The sequence below is a fragment of the Littorina saxatilis genome, linkage group LG3 (genome assembly GCF_037325665.1).
Source record: "Littorina saxatilis isolate snail1 linkage group LG3, US_GU_Lsax_2.0, whole genome shotgun sequence".
NCBI lineage: Eukaryota > Metazoa > Mollusca > Gastropoda > Littorinimorpha > Littorinidae > Littorina > Littorina saxatilis.
The window spans coordinates 8,295,071-8,313,740 of record NC_090247.1 but is presented as its reverse complement, the minus strand read 5'-3'; the positions used below and the strand labels follow the sequence as shown (position 1 = coordinate 8,313,740).

The 18,670-nt window shown below is 45.2% G+C and overlaps 1 protein-coding gene across 1 annotated transcript in view; it reads left to right on the top strand.

The window, feature by feature from the left end:
- Positions 1-18,670, top strand: part of LOC138961530 (F-actin-monooxygenase MICAL3-like) — a 101,001-nt gene extending 82,331 nt beyond the window's left edge. Inside the window, exons 20-28 of the mRNA XM_070333184.1 lie at positions 50-103; positions 1,734-2,005; positions 3,167-6,178; positions 7,422-7,483; positions 7,616-7,820; positions 11,155-11,251; positions 11,659-11,732; positions 14,686-14,800; positions 15,780-18,670. Of these exons, the coding sequence (XP_070189285.1) occupies positions 50-103; positions 1,734-2,005; positions 3,167-6,178; positions 7,422-7,483; positions 7,616-7,820; positions 11,155-11,251; positions 11,659-11,732; positions 14,686-14,800; positions 15,780-15,903 (4,015 nt within the window). The 3' untranslated portion in view covers positions 15,904-18,670. The remainder of the gene's footprint in view (positions 1-49; positions 104-1,733; positions 2,006-3,166; positions 6,179-7,421; positions 7,484-7,615; positions 7,821-11,154; positions 11,252-11,658; positions 11,733-14,685; positions 14,801-15,779) is intronic.

Here is an 18,670-nt window from a genome sequence, read left to right as displayed (position 1 = left end):
AAACTTACAGAGCTTATTGTTGTTATTTTGGGGTACCTTGCATTTTCAGAGAGCTGTACGGCTATGTGTCCGAGTCAGAGGTCATGCGCATACTGGATGAGTGGTAATTTGATTGGTGGACATTGTTATGTGACGTGACTTTCAGTTTTTGCTGTGATTCGGTGTGCAAAACCCATGTTGCATGATGAGTCCATTAAATGTACCTTGAATAGAGTGAAATTCAGTCAGCTGTAAATAGCAGCAACAAGTTCCCTCTTGATGATTTGAGTTGGTTTGCTTTTGTTCCGAATGAAGCGCCTTCTTTTCATTTTACCCAAAGTATGTCGTTTTTCTTCAAGTCTAATCGTTCTGAGGCTTTTTAAGTTGACTTCAGTGTAATGTTGTTTTCACCGTGAACACTTTGATGTGTTGAGCGTTGTTTTTGATACCCTGCCCTCCTTTGTTACGTGATTGTTTTGATACCCTGCCCTCCTTTGTTACGTGATTGTTTTGAATGCTTTCCAGAAAATCTGTGTCTCTTCTCCATTCGTGTTTCTCAATCACTCCTGTCCTGTTTGCAAACACAGTAGTTATTTGAGTATCCCTGCTGTACTGTGTGTGTGTGTGTGTCTGTCTGTCTGTCTGTGTGCACGTGTGTCTGTGTGTGAGTTACTGTTAGTGTGTCAGTGTTTGAGTGCATCAACAATGAATAATTGTGTGTGCATGCATGTGTGTGTTACTTATGTATGTAAGACTAAGAGACAGTTTTGACAATCCGGGAAACGGTTATTTTCTTTTAAAACATGAATGTTTCTGTCACAGCATATCTTTACACTAGGTGTTTTTTTTAGTGTTACATTGTAGTTATATTCTTCACCCCTATTTTTGCTGTTAGCAAGCTAGAGCACTTATTTGATGCTCAGATGAAAAAAGCCAAAGTATGGATTGGAATGATGGTTTGAAAGTGCTACCTGCTAAATGTTTCATGGTTTAGATGTTGTTTATTTAATGTGTGTGCGTGAGCGTCCGTGCGTGCATACATGCTTGTGAAATTTTTACAGTTGCACATTTTTTTCTTTGAGAATGCTGCATGTATTGATACATACATAGTGTGTGGTTGGTGTTCATATTGTGCACTGCTGCAGTAGTATACTGCTGTATGATTAAACTATTTCACTGCATCTTTTAGCGCTGTAAGAGTCACACTGTATGGAAAGGAACAGCTTCAAGTGTATAATTACACAGTTTTCCAGTTTCAGCCAAACTGATCTAATTCTTCTGAACGTTATGATTGAAATGATTAACATGTCATCTAGCATCTAGTTTATTTTTTTGAAACTATGATATAGCACAGAGATCCATCATTCTTCGTTGGATGATTATTATTGACGAAAAGATCACTACTGTTCTGATGAATTGACTAATGGACAGTTGACCACTCAGTAATACAGCTCAAAACCTGTGGCTTTCTTTTCAGCATTATACAATGCAATACATGTGCAATATTTTACTATTTCAATCAGAGAAATTAATTTTGCCGCTAACAACGAGACCATCACACCCATTTAACATAATTTTAGTAACATTAAAAAACACATATCATGTAACTCCTTACACAGAGCTAAATTTATAATAATCATTTATTATAGCCACAACACTTCTGTAACTTATTCCCAACCCCCTTCCACAGCTCTAACCATAACACTGAATGTTAACAGGTCTGGTGCATAACAGTTAACACTGAATGTTAACAGGTCTGGTGCAGAGGACGACCTCTTCGAGACAGGCAAGGACTCACTCGGTGCAGGAGACTCGCACTCACTGACGTGGGATGAAGCCGTGCGATTGGCCAGCACCTGGAAGCGCCAGCATTCCAAGGAGGATCTTCTGGAAGCCGTGGAGATGGAGGGAGAAAAACGACGCCATCCGTCCCGCGACGCTTACGAACGCCTGCACAACGGCAGAGGTGTAGAGGATGATGAGGACGAGGAGGATGAGGAGGGGTCATCGACGGAGGTTGAAGAAGGTTAGTTTCATTCAGTGTGACTGTGGTTTGTCTTTCTGTTGGGAGCTGTTGTGTTGTGTTGTGTTGTGTCGTGGCGTGGCGTGTCGTGTCGTGTCGTGTCGTGTTGTGGCGTGGCGTGGCGTGTCGTGTCGTGTTGTGTTGTGATATTTGTTGGGGTGGTGTAGAATGAGATGGAATTTGGATTTTTGAAATGTTCCATTCAGTTACAATCAACATTTAGTTACTAAGTTAAAAAACAAAGGATTACTGTACTCGCCAATACAAAGACGACACAAGACGATTACGAATTTTCGCTTCTGGAAGCTTCATCAGGAAAAGAACACAAAAGACAACAAAAAGCAGACGCAACACGGAACGAACAGGGTTTGAAAGAAAATGGAGGGGAAACACGCAAAAAGGGGAAGGAACTCTAGGAACGGAAAAGAATGAAAGGGGAGAGAAGTGGTTGGCCATCATCCGAAAGAAAATGGAGGGGAAACACGCAAAAAGGGGAAGGAACTCTAGGAACGGAAATGAATGAAAGGGGAGAGAAGTGGTTGGCCATCATCCTCCAACCACTTCTCTCCCCTTTCATTCATTTCCGTTCCTAGAGTTCCTTCCCCTTTTTGTATGTTTCCCCTCCATTTTCTTTCAAACCCTGTTCGTTCCGTGTTGCGTCTGCTTTTTGTTGTCTTTTGTGTTCTTTTTCTGATGAAGCTTCCAGAAGCGAAAATTTGTAATCGTCTTGTGTCGTCTTTGTATTGGTGAGTACAGTAATCCTTTGTTTTTAACTTTGTTCATCTTACCACAGTCACTTCGTTGTTTAGATTTAGTTACTAGTCAAAGATGGTTTTGCTCCATATCAAATTACAGCTGTTTGTTTCATGTATTGTTTGATGATGGAAAAGTTACTTTTGAGAGATGAGGCCCTACTTTTCTTGAAAATTCTAATTATTTGTTTACAATCATTTGGCTGCCTTTGGTGCTTATTGCATGTAATCAAAGTCCAAATTTGACGTTCTTTCAGGTGATAAGATATTTATGCATGCCAAAACACATCAGGTGGATCAAAAGCAGTGAGCTATCATTTTGCTGACATCAGTTTTCATGAGAGAAAATAAAGAGTAAAGCCAGATATTGATCACACACAGTGATACCCTCTCTCCTCCTTTCCTGTTGCAGACTCAGAATATGAGACGGGCGACTCCTCAGCAGACGAAGCGACAGAGGAGGAAAGCGAGCGGACTAGGGGAGGGGGAGAGTCCACAGCCGACACTCTGGAGAACTCCACCACCGCCACCACCACCTCCCCCTCCAGCCCGGCCGTCAAGAGCCAATCGGGCCGTGCCAGCTTCTTTTCCCAGCCCCCCCAAGTGGTGCGATTGGATCACTGGCGCATGTTCAACAAGGACAAGAAGGGGGAAGAAGCGGCGGAGGGAGAAGGGGGTGCAGAGAATGCGGGTGGAGTTGTGGAAGAGGGGGGGGTGGATGTGGACGAGGAAAACCGAGACACGGATGTTTCCGAGAGTCTGGAGATGGACTCGGGCGACGAGGAAGGCTCCGTAGAAGACTTGGAGGAAGAGGAGGAAGGGGAATGTGCAATGTCGGAAGGGGAAGAGAGGAATGAAGAGGAAGAGATGGAGGAGGTGAAGGACAAAATGGCCGTGAGTTTAGCCATGGAGCAGCTCATGGTGGACATCGACAAAACCTCGGTGGGAGGCTTGTCCGATAATGCCGCCGAGCTGGAAAATCTCCTGGAGGACGACAACAGTGACATTTTTCAGACAGGGGTGACCACTCTGCCAGAGACCGAGAGCGAGAGGGTGAGAGAAGGAGAAGGCGAGAAAATGCGCTCACCGAGCGAAGACACGACAGAGTCTGTAATGCGCAGTATCAGAGACATGGACGACACAAACACCATGACGTCAGGGGAGGACACTCTCAGGCAGGTCTTGGAGGATGTAGCGGCCATGCCAGACCTCTCAGACTCCGAGGAAGCCAAGCTGGAGCCGTTCAAAAATATGGACGAGCGCTTCATTACCGACAGAAAAAAGCTGCGGAAGAAGAGAGGGGAGGGGGCTGAGGAAATGGGGTCGGGCTCGGACATTACGATCTCCACACCCTCTGATTCATGTTCCTCTTCCTCTAGCTCTCTCAGTGATGTCATCCAGTACAACGAACAGTTTCTGGAGCCAGGGGACGGGGAAGAGGATGTGAAACCCGACGAGGACATGATGCAGGACTACATGACCACCATGAGTTTGGCGCTTGACGAGAGCTACTCTGACGCTGAGAGAGACGGTTCCTTCCTGGAGAATTCAAACTCTTCGTTGAAGGATGAGATGAATAGCACTCTTCAGGCGGAAGACGCGGAGAACAAAGACAAAAGTCAAGACCCTGACGACTCGAGAGGGACCAACGCGAGTAGCGTGTACCTCACCCCGGAGGTCAGTATGGAAGAACGACGGACGTCTCAGGATGAGTTCAAAGACGCCCAGACTTCTCCCCCTGCCGCTGTTGCAGGGGCTAGGCCTGGTGCAGCCAAAGCTACAACACCAGATTCTCACAAACCAAGCACCAAAGTCACCAAAGTGTCAGACGTCAAGCCCAAAATTCCCAAAGACGCCATTAGTAAGGATGCTCCAAAGGGATTCAGGAAACTGCCTGAGGTGCCCAAACCCAAAATCTCATTGTCGCAGCCTCAGAACACCAAGAAAACAGCACCGACAACAAAGAAGGTGTCCCCTTCTAACACAAGTAACAAACTCTCAGCCCCCAAGCCCACCAAAACTTCCACCGCTCGCACCAAGCTGGCTTCTTCAAGCTCGGCTTCAGACTCCTCGAAGCAGAGAGCGACTTCTTCGGAATCTTCCAGACAACGTGCCACGTCCAGTGCCGCCTCGTCAGACTCTTCAAGGGCATCTGTTCCCAGAGCGCTGCCCCGACCCGGCATGGCGAAGAGAGTCACACCAACCAGCACGTCATCAGACAGGAGCAGCGTCTCTCCAGCCAGAGTGTCTTCTGCTGCCAGCAAGACTACAGCGAGTGTGTCAGAGACAGGGCAGGGGGAGGGAGCCAAGGGCAAGACTGTCATTCCTGTCGACAAAGAATCCATATGGTCTGACTCCTCCACGGACCAGCAGGCCTCCGATTCCGAGCTCCGGAGGAAGAAAAAGATACCGGTTGATGCGAGCGTTCGTGACTTGCCCGTGCCACACAAACCGAGCGTGGTGAGCGACATCGACGACATTCCTTTCGCCGACGAGAGTGAGGTGGACGAAAAGTTTCACACGCCGGCAACTTCCGGGAAACCCAAACCAGAACCAGCGCCGCAACCTGACAGCAGAAACAACGTTCGGAAGAGAATCCTGCCCAGCCCTCCCAGCGTCAACCCCAGCTTGCCCAGCGTGGAACAGATCCAAAACATCAGGCAGGCGGAGCAAGCCCGAGCTAAGCAGATAGCTGGCGACAAAACGTGGCCCAAGCCAGAGGAGGAGGTCAGCAAGGGTGCAGCGTTTGTCAACCCTGGATTCGGCAGTCCCCTGAAGAGGAAACCTGGGATGAGGCTGACCGACGATCCTCGGGATAGGCGTAGCTCTTCTTATGACACGCCCGGCACACCAGACATTTTGTCGGACAGCGACGACTATCGTCAACAGACCACGGCCACCAGCAACACCCCCACCTCCAGCGCTAACGAGCTGGACCCCACTTCCCCCAAAGACAAAAAGAAGAAGTCGAAAGAGAAGACGCCCAAGTCGACCACCGCGTCGGCGGCCAAAGTGAAGATGCGAAAGAGCAAGGATTTCGTCAACAAGCGTAAGAGCGAAGAAAAGTCGCAAGGGGAGGAGGCCAAGAAGGAGAAGAACCGACGCTCCTTTTTAGCCATGCTGTTGCCCAAATCCACCGACAAAACCAAAGAGAAGTTGGGAAGCGCTGCTGCAGCTTCCGACATGGAACACGCCATGCTAGAGAAGCACAAGTCTCCCAAACCGCATGCAGAGGACAAGCACAAGAAGTCAAAGGGCAAGCACAAGAGGACCAAGTCCAAGGACAGTCTGGACGACAACCTGACCTCCGACATCAAAGGACTGAAGATCACGTCGGTGTTCGACAAGGAGCTCGGCCAGGGAGACGGGGAGCGCCAACATCACGGCATCAACCGACCCATACCCATCGCTCCCAAGGCTTCCGGTAGGTCGTGCTGCTGACTTTTATCTTTGTCTGACTCATGTGCTAAAGATGTGGCAAGGAGGGGTGGATAAATAATGTCTTGGCTCTTGCTTGCTTAGGGAAGATGAATTTTGTTTTGAAACATGTATCAGTGTACAGTGGAGTCCAGCTTTAACGAACCTGGGTATAACGAAATCCCTCTTTTAACAAACTGCCATTGATTTCCCGGCAGACAGCCTTCTATTTCTTACTTATTACTTTGCGGCTACATCGAACCTTTTGAACTTATTTGCATAACGAACCCCTCTTTTAACAAACACATTTTCATCGCCCCAGAGCCGCTTTGTCTCTAAAAGTCACAAGGCTACAACAAACCGATGTCAATAATTGTCTCCAAAGACACAAATACACAAAAATACACAAACACAAGTGCATATTGCGTGATGAGCGAACTCTGAACAAACTAACAGCGGGAGGTGCACGGAACAGATCGAACCAAAACCGAAAGTTGTGGTGATGTCATGACATTTTGCGATGTACGTCAGCGAAGCTCGTGCACATGCGTCTGTCTTGCTAAAAACAATGGCTGACGAACATGGTTTCGAAATCTGGAACTGTTTTTTTGTTTTCTCCGATCCGTGACCGAGTGACGCGATAGAGAACCACGCGTTCGTTTGAATCAATTACTCTCCTCAGGCAGTGAAGTCTCCTAAATTGCTCAACAATGTGGACAGTCCGGAGTGCAGTTATGTCCCGTGAATGAGCGAGTCAAAGTTTTATCGTGAAAAATGACGCTTTTCATGCACCTCCCGCTGTTAGTTTGCCTCTCTCTATGGATTATATTATGAAGCTGTTGAAAACATGCAGAGATTGTACTCTCCAAGGAAAGATCAATGGGACGATCATTTGAAGGTGATTGGGAAAACTCTACAGCGAATTACTGATATAAAGAACTAAAATGTATCTCCCTTGAGATTCGTTGTACCCGGACTCCACTGTAACTGTAAGGGGTTTTGTCTGTCTTTCTGTCCGTGTCACAGAAACCCCTCTGTCTGTCTGTGTCTATACTGCTTTCAAGCAGATATTGCAAAATATAGGGCTTACCACTATGGTCTGGTGAATAACAAAGAGAAATAACGAAACAGCCCTGCTAAATATTTGTCAGAAATGACTGCAGACTGTTGTTTTAGATGTTAAGCAGGTCTGTGTTGAAGGTTCACTTTATTTAGCAGTGAAACATTGACGATGTTGTTTTCCTTTGCAGTGGATGAGTTCTCTGATTCTGACGAAAGCATTGTGTCAGTCAACACGCTGATGAGACGAAAGGTGAGATTCTTCATTTCCTTTCTCTTTCTCTCTCTCTCACTCGCATAAATATTTTTGCAACCTTCTTCAAGTCAACAAACATAAATTCTGTTGTCCAGTTCAATTACATTTCCCTTCTCTCTCGTGCCACAGGATCAACTCTCCACAGAAGGCCTGGACGATCGAGTCGCTCGCAAGCTGAAAAGAATGGCCGTCCGGCAGCACAAGCAAGCAGAACAGCAGCGATTGCGAGCAGCGCAGGAGATCCAGAGACGTCTGCAAGAGGTTGACGAGCGACAGAGAGAGCTTGAAGACAGAGGCATCGCTGTGGAGAAGGCACTGAGAGGAGATGGGCCTGGTAAGGGATTGTATTGACGGTAGAATAAGAGGGTAGAGCGACAGAGAGAGCTGGAAGATATTGGCATTGCTGTGGAGAAGGCACTGAGAGGAGATGGGCCTGGTAAGGGATTGTATTGACTGTAGAAAGAGAGGGTAGAGCGACAGAGAGAGCTGGAAGATATTGGCATTGCTGTGGAGAAGGCACTGAGAGGAGATGGGCCTGGTAAGGGATTGTATTGACTGTAGAAAGAGAGGGTAGAGCGACAGAGAGAGCTGGAAGATATTGGCATTGCTGTGGAGAAGGCACTGAGAGGAGATGGGCCTGGTAAGGGATTGTATTGACTGTAGAACGAGAGGGTAGAGCGACAGAGAGAGCTGGAAGATATTGGCATCGCTGTGGAGAAGGCACTGAGAGGAGATGGGCCTGGTAAGGGATTGTATTGACTGTAGAACGAGAGGGTAGAGCGACAGAGAGAGCTGGAAGATATTGGCATTGCTGTGGAGAAGGCACTGAGAGGAGAGGGACCTGGTAAGGGATTGTATTGACTGTAGAACGAGAGGGTAGAGCGACAGAGAGAGCTGGAAGATATTGGCATTGCTGTGGAGAAGGCACTGAGAGGAGATGGGCCTGGTAAGGGATTGTATTGACTGTAGAACGAGAGGGTAGAGCGACAGAGAGAGCTGGAAGATATTGGCATTGCTGTGGAGAAGGCACTGAGAGGAGAGGGACCTGGTAAGGGATTGTATTGACGGTAGAATAAGAGGGTAGAGCGACAGAGAGAGCTGGAAGATATTGGCATTGCTGTGGAAAAGGCACTGAGAGGAGAGGGACCTGGTATGGGGTTATAGTGACTGTAGAACGAGAGGGTAGAGCGACACAGAGAGCTGGAAGACAGAGACATCTTTGTGGAGAAGGCACTGAGAGGAGATGGGCCTGGTAAGGGATTGTATTGACTGTAGAACGAGAGGGTAGAGCGACAGAGAGAGCTGGAAGATATTGGCATCGCTGTGGAGAAGGCACTGAGAGGAGATGGGCCTGGTAAGGGATTGTATTGACTGTAGAAAGAGAGGGTAGAGCGACAGAGAGAGCTGGAAGATATTGGCATTGCTGTGGAGAAGGCACTGAGAGGAGATGGGCCTGGTAAGGGATTGTATTGACTGTAGAACGAGAGGGTAGAGCGACAGAGAGAGCTGGAAGATATTGGCATTGCTGTGGAGAAGGCACTGAGAGGAGATGGGCCTGGTAAGGGATTGTATTGACTGTAGAAAGAGAGGGTAGAGCGACAGAGAGAGCTGGAAGATATTGGCATCGCTGTGGAGAAGGCACTGAGAGGAGATGGGCCTGGTAAGGGGTTGTATTGACTGTAGAACGAGAGGGTAGAGCGACAGAGAGAGCTGGAAGATATTGGCATTGCTGTGGAGAAGGCACTGAGAGGAGATGGGCCTGGTAAGGGATTGTATTGACTGTAGAACGAGAGGGTAGAGCGACAGAGAGAGCTGGAAGATATTGGCATTGCTGTGGAGAAGGCACTGAGAGGAGATGGGCCTGGTAAGGGATTGTATTGACTGTAGAAAGAGAGGGTAGAGCGACAGAGAGAGCTGGAAGATATTGGCATTGCTGTGGAGAAGGCACTGAGAGGAGATGGGCCTGGTAAGGGATTGTATTGACTGTAGAACGAGAGGGTAGAGCGACAGAGAGAGCTGGAAGATATTGGCATTGCTGTGGAGAAGGCACTGAGAGGAGATGGGCCTGGTAAGGGATTGTATTGACTGTAGAAAGAGAGGGTAGAGCGACAGAGAGAGCTGGAAGACAGAGGCATCGCTGTGGAGAAGGCACTGAGAGGAGATGGGCCTGGTAAGGGATTGTATTGACTGTAGAACGAGAGGGTAGAGCGACAGAGAGAGCTGGAAGATATTGGCATTGCTGTGGAGAAGGCACTGAGAGGAGATGGGCCTGGTAAGGGATTGTATTGACTGTAGAAAGAGAGGGTAGAGCGACAGAGAGAGCTGGAAGATATTGGCATCGCTGTGGAGAAGGCACTGAGAGGAGATGGGCCTGGTAAGGGATTGTATTGACTGTAGAAAGAGAGGGTAGAGCGACAGAGAGAGCTGGAAGATATTGGCATCGCTGTGGAGAAGGCACTGAGAGGAGATGGGCCTGGTAAGGGATTGTATTGACTGTAGAACGAGAGGGTAGAGCGACAGAGAGAGCTGGAAGATATTGGCATTGCTGTGGAGAAGGCACTGAGAGGAGATGGGCCTGGTAAGGGATTGTATTGACTGTAGAAAGAGAGGGTAGAGCGACAGAGAGAGCTGGAAGATATTGGCATTGCTGTGGAGAAGGCACTGAGAGGAGATGGGCCTGGTAAGGGATTGTATTGACTGTAGAAAGAGAGGGTAGAGCGACAGAGAGAGCTGGAAGATATTGGCATTGCTGTGGAGAAGGCACTGAGAGGAGATGGGCCTGGTAAGGGATTGTATTGACTGTAGAAAGAGAGGGTAGAGCGACAGAGAGAGCTGGAAGATATTGGCATTGCTGTGGAGAAGGCACTGAGAGGAGATGGGCCTGGTAAGGGATTGTATTGACTGTAGAAAGAGAGGGTAGAGCGACAGAGAGAGCTGGAAGATATTGGCATTGCTGTGGAGAAGGCACTGAGAGGAGATGGGCCTGGTAAGGGATTGTATTGACTGTAGAAAGAGAGGGTAGAGCGACAGAGAGAGCTGGAAGATATTGGCATCGCTGTGGAGAAGGCACTGAGAGGAGAGGGACCTGGTAAGGGATTGTATTGACGGTAGAATAAGAGGGTAGAGCGACAGAGAGAGGTGGAAGACAGAGGCATTGCTGTGGAGATGTCACTGAGAGTAATGATGAAGGTGCTTTGAGTTCAGACGAGTACAGAAGAACCCCCTTTGAAGACCCCCCTTTGAAGATTTGTTCCCTTTGAAGACTTGTTCCCTTTGAAGACCCCCCTTTGAAGACCCCCCTTTGAAGACCCCCCTTTGAAGACTTGTTCCCTTTGAAGACCCCCCTTTGAAGACCCCCATTTGAAGACCCCCATTTGAAGACTTGTTCCCTTTGAAGACCCCCCTTTGAAGACCCCCCTTTGAAGACCCCCTTTGAAGACCCCCCTTTGAAGACCCCCTTTGAAGACCCCCCTTTGAAGACCCCCCTTTGAAGACCCCCCAATATAAGACTTGTTCCCTTTGAAGGCCCCCTTTTCTCGGACTTTCTGTTCAAAGCCTTTGTAAATATCCCCCTATTTTAAGACTCCCTTCTCAGATTGTTCAAGGTCCTAAAAGGGGGGTTCCACTGTAGCACACTTGTGGTTAAATACTGTTGGTGTGTTTTCCAGAAGCTGACGTGGAGGAGAGCCAGCTGATGGGAGAGTGGTTCAACCTGGTTCACGAGAAGAACGCTCTGGTGCGCTATGAGTCAGAGCTAATGGTCAAGTAAGTCATTGCGTTTCTTCTTCTTCTGCGTTCATGGGCTGTAACTCCCATGTTTACTCATTCATTGTTTTTTGTTTTTTTCAAGAGTTGGCTTTTACATGTGTGGCCGTGTTTTCCCCCCCGCCATTAACTGATTTAGGCATCAATATTTTGTTTTAAGGAGAGGTAAATTCATTACAAACTAAGAAACAGACGAACAAAGCAATAAAGAAAAAGTTTGAATATCATGATAATGCACGAACATTTTCAAAAGTAAGTGCATAAAAAGCAACCCCTAAACACTTAGTTTTCTTGTGAATGAAAATTAGTTAGTGACTCGTGTGAATTAAAAGATACTCCGTTTTTGTGGTACAGCTAAAAACTATCTCTTTACTGTGTTTTACAATTAGTTTTGTTGTTGTAAACAGAGCCAAAGAACTGGAGCTGGAAGACAGACAAGAAAGGCTGCAGTCAGCATTTCGTGATTGTTCTGCCAAACCAGGTCAGATTTGGGTTTTGTTATCTTATTTTTTGTCTCTGATTTTGTTTCCTGGCTTTTAACACATTTCTCGTCAAGTTCTGTGAATCTTTACGCCCTCCTCTTTTCTACTGTCTGTCCTGTTTCCCAAAGCATCTTGAGACATGGTGTGTACGTGTTGGTGTGTTTTGGGTTTGTTTGTGGGTGAAGGAATCTTGGTTTCTTTTGTGTGATTCTGAAGTAGACTTTTCCTTTTGAGAAACCTGTTCCTTCATAGTACTTAGAGTTCACGCTTTGCTTCTTTTCTTGTGTGGAATTGTTTCCCCTTTCCCTCTTTGAAATGAACAGATTCTTGAATTTTGGATTTTTATTTTGAGAAATTAAGACCCATGCTAAAGAAGTATGACATTGTGATCTGTAGCACAAAAGTCAAATCCTCAGAAAAGGTACGTCATTTAAACCGGGCTCATTCGATGTTCATTATACTTACCAAAAGATTTAGTGCAAAAATGTGTTTTTACATTAATCTGTAGCGGCGTATTTTCTGTTGTGTTTTGACAGACTGTCTTCACTGTCTTCGCTTGTTGCCAGGTGAAATATGCACTTCAGGAAATAATCTCTGAGTGTGAAAACAGACTTACTGTTGGCTAGCTTGTCATTTTTCAAACAGTAACTGAATAAATTTGGACAAAATTGACAATGGTTGAAAATATGTTTCAGATAGAATATGGTTTGATTTAATTGTAATTTCAGGAAAATTGAGGTTGTGAATCACATTTTGCGCTGGTAACAAAAAAGGTTACAGTTTTTGAGTCACTTGAGAAAAAGTGACTCTATGTAATCGGTCAGTGTTAGTCTGTCCGGCCGGCCGGCCATCCGTCCGGCCAGCCGTCCGTAGACACCACCTTAACGTTGGACTTTTCTCGGAAACTATCAAAGCGATCGGGCTCATATTTTGTTTAGTCGTGACCTCCAATGACCTCTACACTTTAACGATGGTTTCGTTGACCTTTGACCTTTTTCAAGGTCACAGGTCAGCGTCAAAGGAAAAATTAGACATTTTATATCTTTGACAAAGTTCATCGGATGTGATTGAAACTTTGTAGGATTATTCTTTACATCAAAGTATTTACATCTGTAGCCTTTTACGAACGTTATCAGAAAAACAAGGGAGATAACTAGCCTTTTCTGTTCGGCAACACACAACTTAACGTTGGGCTTTTCTCGGAAACTATAAAAGTGACCGGGCTCAAATTTTATGTGAACGTGACTCATTGTGTTGTGAATAGCAATTTCTTCCTGTCCATCTGATGCCTCATATAATATTCAGAACTGCGAAAGTGACTCGATCGAGCGTTTGCTCTTCTTGTTAACAAATGATTCACAATGGTAAAATTTGATTTACGAGATACTACCTTTTAAAACAGGGGTTCTCTCTGTTTCTTTGCCACTGTCTGTCTTTCTATATCTCTCTCTCTCTCTCTCTCTCTCTCTCTCTCTCTCTCTCTCTCTATTTCTCTCTTTCTCTCTCTTTCTCTCTCTCACCACTTTTTGTTAGACTGCACATAGTTTGTGATGTTTCACTGAGCAGTACGTGTCGTTGTTCTTATTTCTGTAACTGTAAGTTGCGTAAGTCTTTGTTACTGCACATAGTTTGGGATGTTTCACTGAGCAGTACGTGTCGTTGTTCTTTGTTACGGCACAGCCACACTTTGATCAATTAATGTTAAGTTGTTTTTGTTTATCTTCCATAAATTTGTGTCTTACTTTACCTTTTTTTTTTATCTTATTTTTAGGATTTTTGTATGGTTACTTCTTGTTTTTATTATAGTTGACAAGCTGTTGTTACACCCCCGTACATTCGGGGGTGTATAAGTATGTTCACCATCTTCAATCTTAGAAAAGGGAAGATGTGGGGAGTTATTTTCTAGGGAGGGATGGGGGGGGGGGGGGGGGGGGGGTTGGGAGGAGTAAGCAATGTTGAGGGGGGAATTATTTTGAAATTATTTTTTTTGGGGGGGGAGTTAAAGAGAATTATTCTTACACCATAAAAAGAATGGAGCTGGAGCTGATTTGTGTTCTCATAAAGAAGGGAATTTATGGTATCGAATTAAACCATCCAGACATGGGAATTGTCCACCAAAAGGGAAATTTCCCCCCCCCCCCCCCCCCCCAATTTGTTTGTTCCGCCGAAAATGCAAAAGTGTCCGCCGAAAAAATAAATGAGGGAGGCAAAACTGTTTCTAAAAACTTAATTTAATGGCAAACTTGGAGCTCAGATGACACCAAATTGCACCATTTGGGTTCTTTGGAGACAACAATTCCGGCGGGGAGTAGAGCTAGGCGCTTCGTGTCATCGACTTTGCTATAACTTACAAAATGTCAGCCTTTTTTTAACTTTTTTGAATTCCCATGCCTGCCATCTTCTTAGCACTCACTGATGTTTGAAAGATGCACCATGAAACAGAAGCACTCATACGTCCACCTTGTTTCTTTCATACTTCCACCTTGTTTCTTTCCTTTCCTTGGATTTAAGATGATTGCAATAGGCAAGAGGTCAAGTATTCTTTGCTGGGTCAAAAACCTGAGCGTTGGGAATGTCTATCTTGAAGCATAAGCTGTTGGCGTAAATGAATTACATTGTTTACAGGATACATGTTATTTTCCCCAGTGTCACCTCCTCTGTATCACTCTTTCACTCTTGGAAATTCTCTTTTACTTTTGTGTGGACAAACTGAGAGGGATGCTGGGGATGGTTTTGGGGAAAGTTCCATTGACTTAAGTTTTCACCCAGTGTGCATCAGTATGGATTGACTTAACTTCGCTTGCTGTTCTTGAAGCCAGTATGCGTCTTTTCTTTTTTTCCTTTTAGGGTTTCGACTATTACTGGTAATTTATTCCCCACTCACACTCGTTTCTGTATTGTTGCATGCTGAATTGACCTGACCTTTTTTGTCTACTAACCTTGACCTTGTAGACACAAAAAAGACGCCGGACGAGATAGAAGACGAGGGACATCTATTGGACGAGCTGCTGGATGTTGTCGAACAGCGAAACTCGTTGGTGGCCATGTTGGAAGAAGATCGACTGAGGTATATAATTTGTAGCTCTGTATACACACAGCTCTACTTGGGGTTGCCTCTACTAGCAGTGGATATCTTGCTGCTTTAATATAGTGTTTGTGTGTGCGTGTGTATGTGTGCATGTGTGTGTGTGTGTGTGTGTGTGTGTGTGTGTGTGCATGTGTATGTGTGTGTGTGTGCATGTGTATGTGTGTGTGTGTGTGTGTGTGCATGTGTATGTGTGTGTGTGTGCATGCATGTGTGTGTGTGTGCATGCGTGTGTGGAGGGCTAGGGTGATGTGTGGGTGTGTGTGGAGAGCTAGGGTGATGTGTGGGTGTGTGCATGCGTGTGTGGAGGGCTAGGGTGATGTGTGAGTGTGTGCATGCGTGTGTGGAGGGCTAGGGTGATGTGTGGGTGTGTGTGGAGAGCTAGGGTGATGTGTGGGTGTGTGCATGCGTGTGTGGAGGGCTAGGGTGATGTGTGGGTGTGTGTGGAGGGCTAGGGTGATGTGTGGGTGTGTGTGGAGGGCTAGGGTGATGTGTGTGTGTGTGTGGAGGGCTAGGGTGATGTGTGGGTGTGTGCATGCGTGTGTGTGTGTGTGCATGCATGTGTGTGTGGAGGGCTAGGGTGATGTGGGGGTGTGGGTGTGATTTTTTTTAGCTGTTTCAGTTTTCTTGATTTAGTAGAGATATTTTTAAAAGATCTGTTTTAAGATTTTTATTGTGTGAGGTGTTTTAAGCAGAGAGGACTGGTTAGCCATTTTGTCTAACTTTACCATGAGCACTTCTTCATCCCCCGCACATATCCATCCACTGCTCCCAAACATGATGGAACTAACTACAACCAGTGATCTAGGTATTAGAGGCATGTGTAATAATTAGACACATTTTGTTGTTGTTGTTTTTACTGTGAAAAAAGTTTGAATGCAACATTAAAGTATGTAATTAGTTCAGAAACACTTAACACATTGATTGAACACAAACTGATTGCTGGTGTTTGATTTCACAGAGAGCAACAGGAGGATCGAGAGCTTGAGAACATGATGGTCAAGAAAGGATTTGTTCTGTCCCCGCTCAACTATGCCCGCTCTATCCCCCCGGCCAACCTGGAGCCCCCCGTCCCTCCCACATAGCACGCCCAGTGGCCTGATTTCTTCACCGCAACTGACCTTGCAACACTCAACTGTGTTTCTTGACCAGAGCACCCCGACCCTTCCACAGAGCACAGCCAGTGGCTTGATTTTTACACCGTAACTGACCATGCAACTGTCAACGGTGACTCTTGACCAGAGCCCCCCGACCCACCCACATAGCACGACCAGCGGCGTGATTTCTTCACCACAACTGACCATGCAGCTGTCAACTTTGTTTCTTGACCGGAGCCCCTTGACCCTCCCACACAGCACGCACCGCATCTGATGATGCAACATTCAACTGTGTGTATCCTGACCACCTCTAGTCTTACCGCTGCCTGCTTCACACTGCATGCATGTGTGTGTCTTACACTGAACGCAGGGGGCTATACTGGAAGTCAAAATTGAGGTCGTGAAAAACAACAAACTGAACCTAAGAGGTGTGGCTATCATCCCATGATATTGCTGTCTCTGAAAAAAAAATCAGGCAGACTTTTTATCATCTCAGATACACTCATGCCACTGTGTTTAGCATTGTTTGCTTAATTCATTATTTCTCCTGGATGAGCTGATTTTCATCTGCATTGAAACTCGAGTGAAAATGGTGGTTGTCTCAGCTAGTCTACCATTAGCCATGTAAGTCTCATCTCTTCATAGCTAACTGGGCTTTAGTTCACAGCTGCTTGGTTATGACAGTCGCTTGGCTGGAGTCATACATACAGTATTGTAGCATTATTGATGAAGGCGCCACTTCTACAAGACAGATTTAGTTTTCATCCGTTTGACCAGAGTTTGAGAGTTTGATGCGTTCTATCGTTGACAGTTGTTGATACAGCTTTCATCTCGTTGTGGCCAGTTTACTGCTAAATTCAACTTTATTGTGGAGATAAAATGACTCACACATATGATGCAGCCATCACTTAGTTAAAATTTGTCTTCAATTTTCATTGCTTAGTGCTGTTATCAGCTATGTGTGAATGAGGTGTCTGCTGCATTGCATAGTTCAAGCTTGTTGTAGCATGTGAGATTTTACGCTTGATTTTGAATTAAAGGAAAACGTAGCATGTGAAGGATAGTATTTAACTGCAGAAGCTACAGGCAGCCAGTCTGCCTCTTGACAATGAGAGAGCAGTGGTGAGTTTTGGACTGAATTAAGTCATCTTCAAAAGAGAAAGGATGGGACAAATTGAGTTCTAATCCCAAACCTGGCACTGCCTGGACAAAAAGTAAACAATGGGAAGGTTTTACAATATGTGGTTAGTTAATTGCGCACAGCCCGCTTGTTTCTCTCGTCGAGTCCAGTTTAGGAGTTGAACTGTATTCATCATCCTAGAAGCAAGCGCTGAGAGTACTGTATTCATCATCCTAGAAGCAAGCGCTGAGAGTACTCATGAATGCATGTGTTAAGCTGTGTTTTGGAGTTTGAGTCGAAGTGTGCATTCTTTGTACTATGTTCAGTTGCTGTTTGACATAAGATTGACGAAAGGAAACCTTTGACCACCGTCAGCAGACACAGTCAAACCTGCCGCAAGGACCACCTCTCCATAACAACCGCCTGCCTACAACGACCACCCCAAATGATTCCCAACGCGTGTATTTTTCTGTATAATTCACCTTTTCATAGCAATCACCTGGCTTTCATGGACACTTTTGGTTGGGTGGTCTCACTATAGACAGGATCGACTGTATCTTGAGTGTGAAAGGCAATGTTTTGTCGGACATTGACAAGAAGTGACGCATATGACGCCTACGCCCAGCCTGTTGAGACTCGGACATTACATGCTGAACATTGTAAAGTTAGTATGTGGAGACATTTCAGTGACAAACTTTTCAAGAGAAGACAATGTCAGAGAAAGCCTACACCAAGCCTGTTGATTGTAACAGAACATGAGTTTTCAGACATTACATTCTGAACATTGTGAAGTTATGTGGAGATGTTTCTGTGACAAACTTTTTAAAAAAGACAGAAAACCTTCTGGGCATTTAAGCTTGAAAATAGCGTAATATTTATGATGTGTTTGATGCTTGCTGTCCAGTATGGAAGGAAAGTTTGAGTTGAAATCAATGAGCATGTAAAATCATCTGTATGTTGGACGTGTAGTTTGTTAAAGCTTTTGTCTGTGTCTGTGACTGTGAGTGTATGTGTGTGTGTAAGAGGGAGAGAGAATTTGTTTGTGTGTTGCATGTAAAATTAGTCATGAAATTTGTCACTGCCAATTTTTAACTTTGAGAAATAACTTAAAGCAGTTTTATGCTTACATTTTTCAAGCTTATAAATGAATTTGTTTCACTGTGTGTTTATATAATGATTTTTACACCAAATGCTTCACATTGATTAATCATGTACAATGTATCATAAAAGAAAACGTTCTAATTTACTGTTGCTATACACTTCTGCTTCTATAATCTAATCTATGTACATTTTTGAAAAGTGGGAAATATCGGAAGAAGGGAAAATGTACAGTTGGAATTGTACAGCACTGTGTTTTTTGTACCTTGTAGGTTATACACTTCTTCAGACTGTTTGTTTTGTACATGTTTGTGGTGTTTTTCCACCTCTAGTCTTTCATTTGCTAAAACACATGTGCTCCTTTTACTTTGCTTAAGCTCACTCAAACTAAGTATATATTGTAACTTAAGTCTAAGCCTCATCTGTTCAAAGGAAATCTTTATACTGCTTGTGTAATGTGTGTTTCAGAGAAAAGTAGAATGTTTCTTTTTTTTAAGAAAACAGATGCAAATCCTGAATATTTCAAAGAAGAGAAAA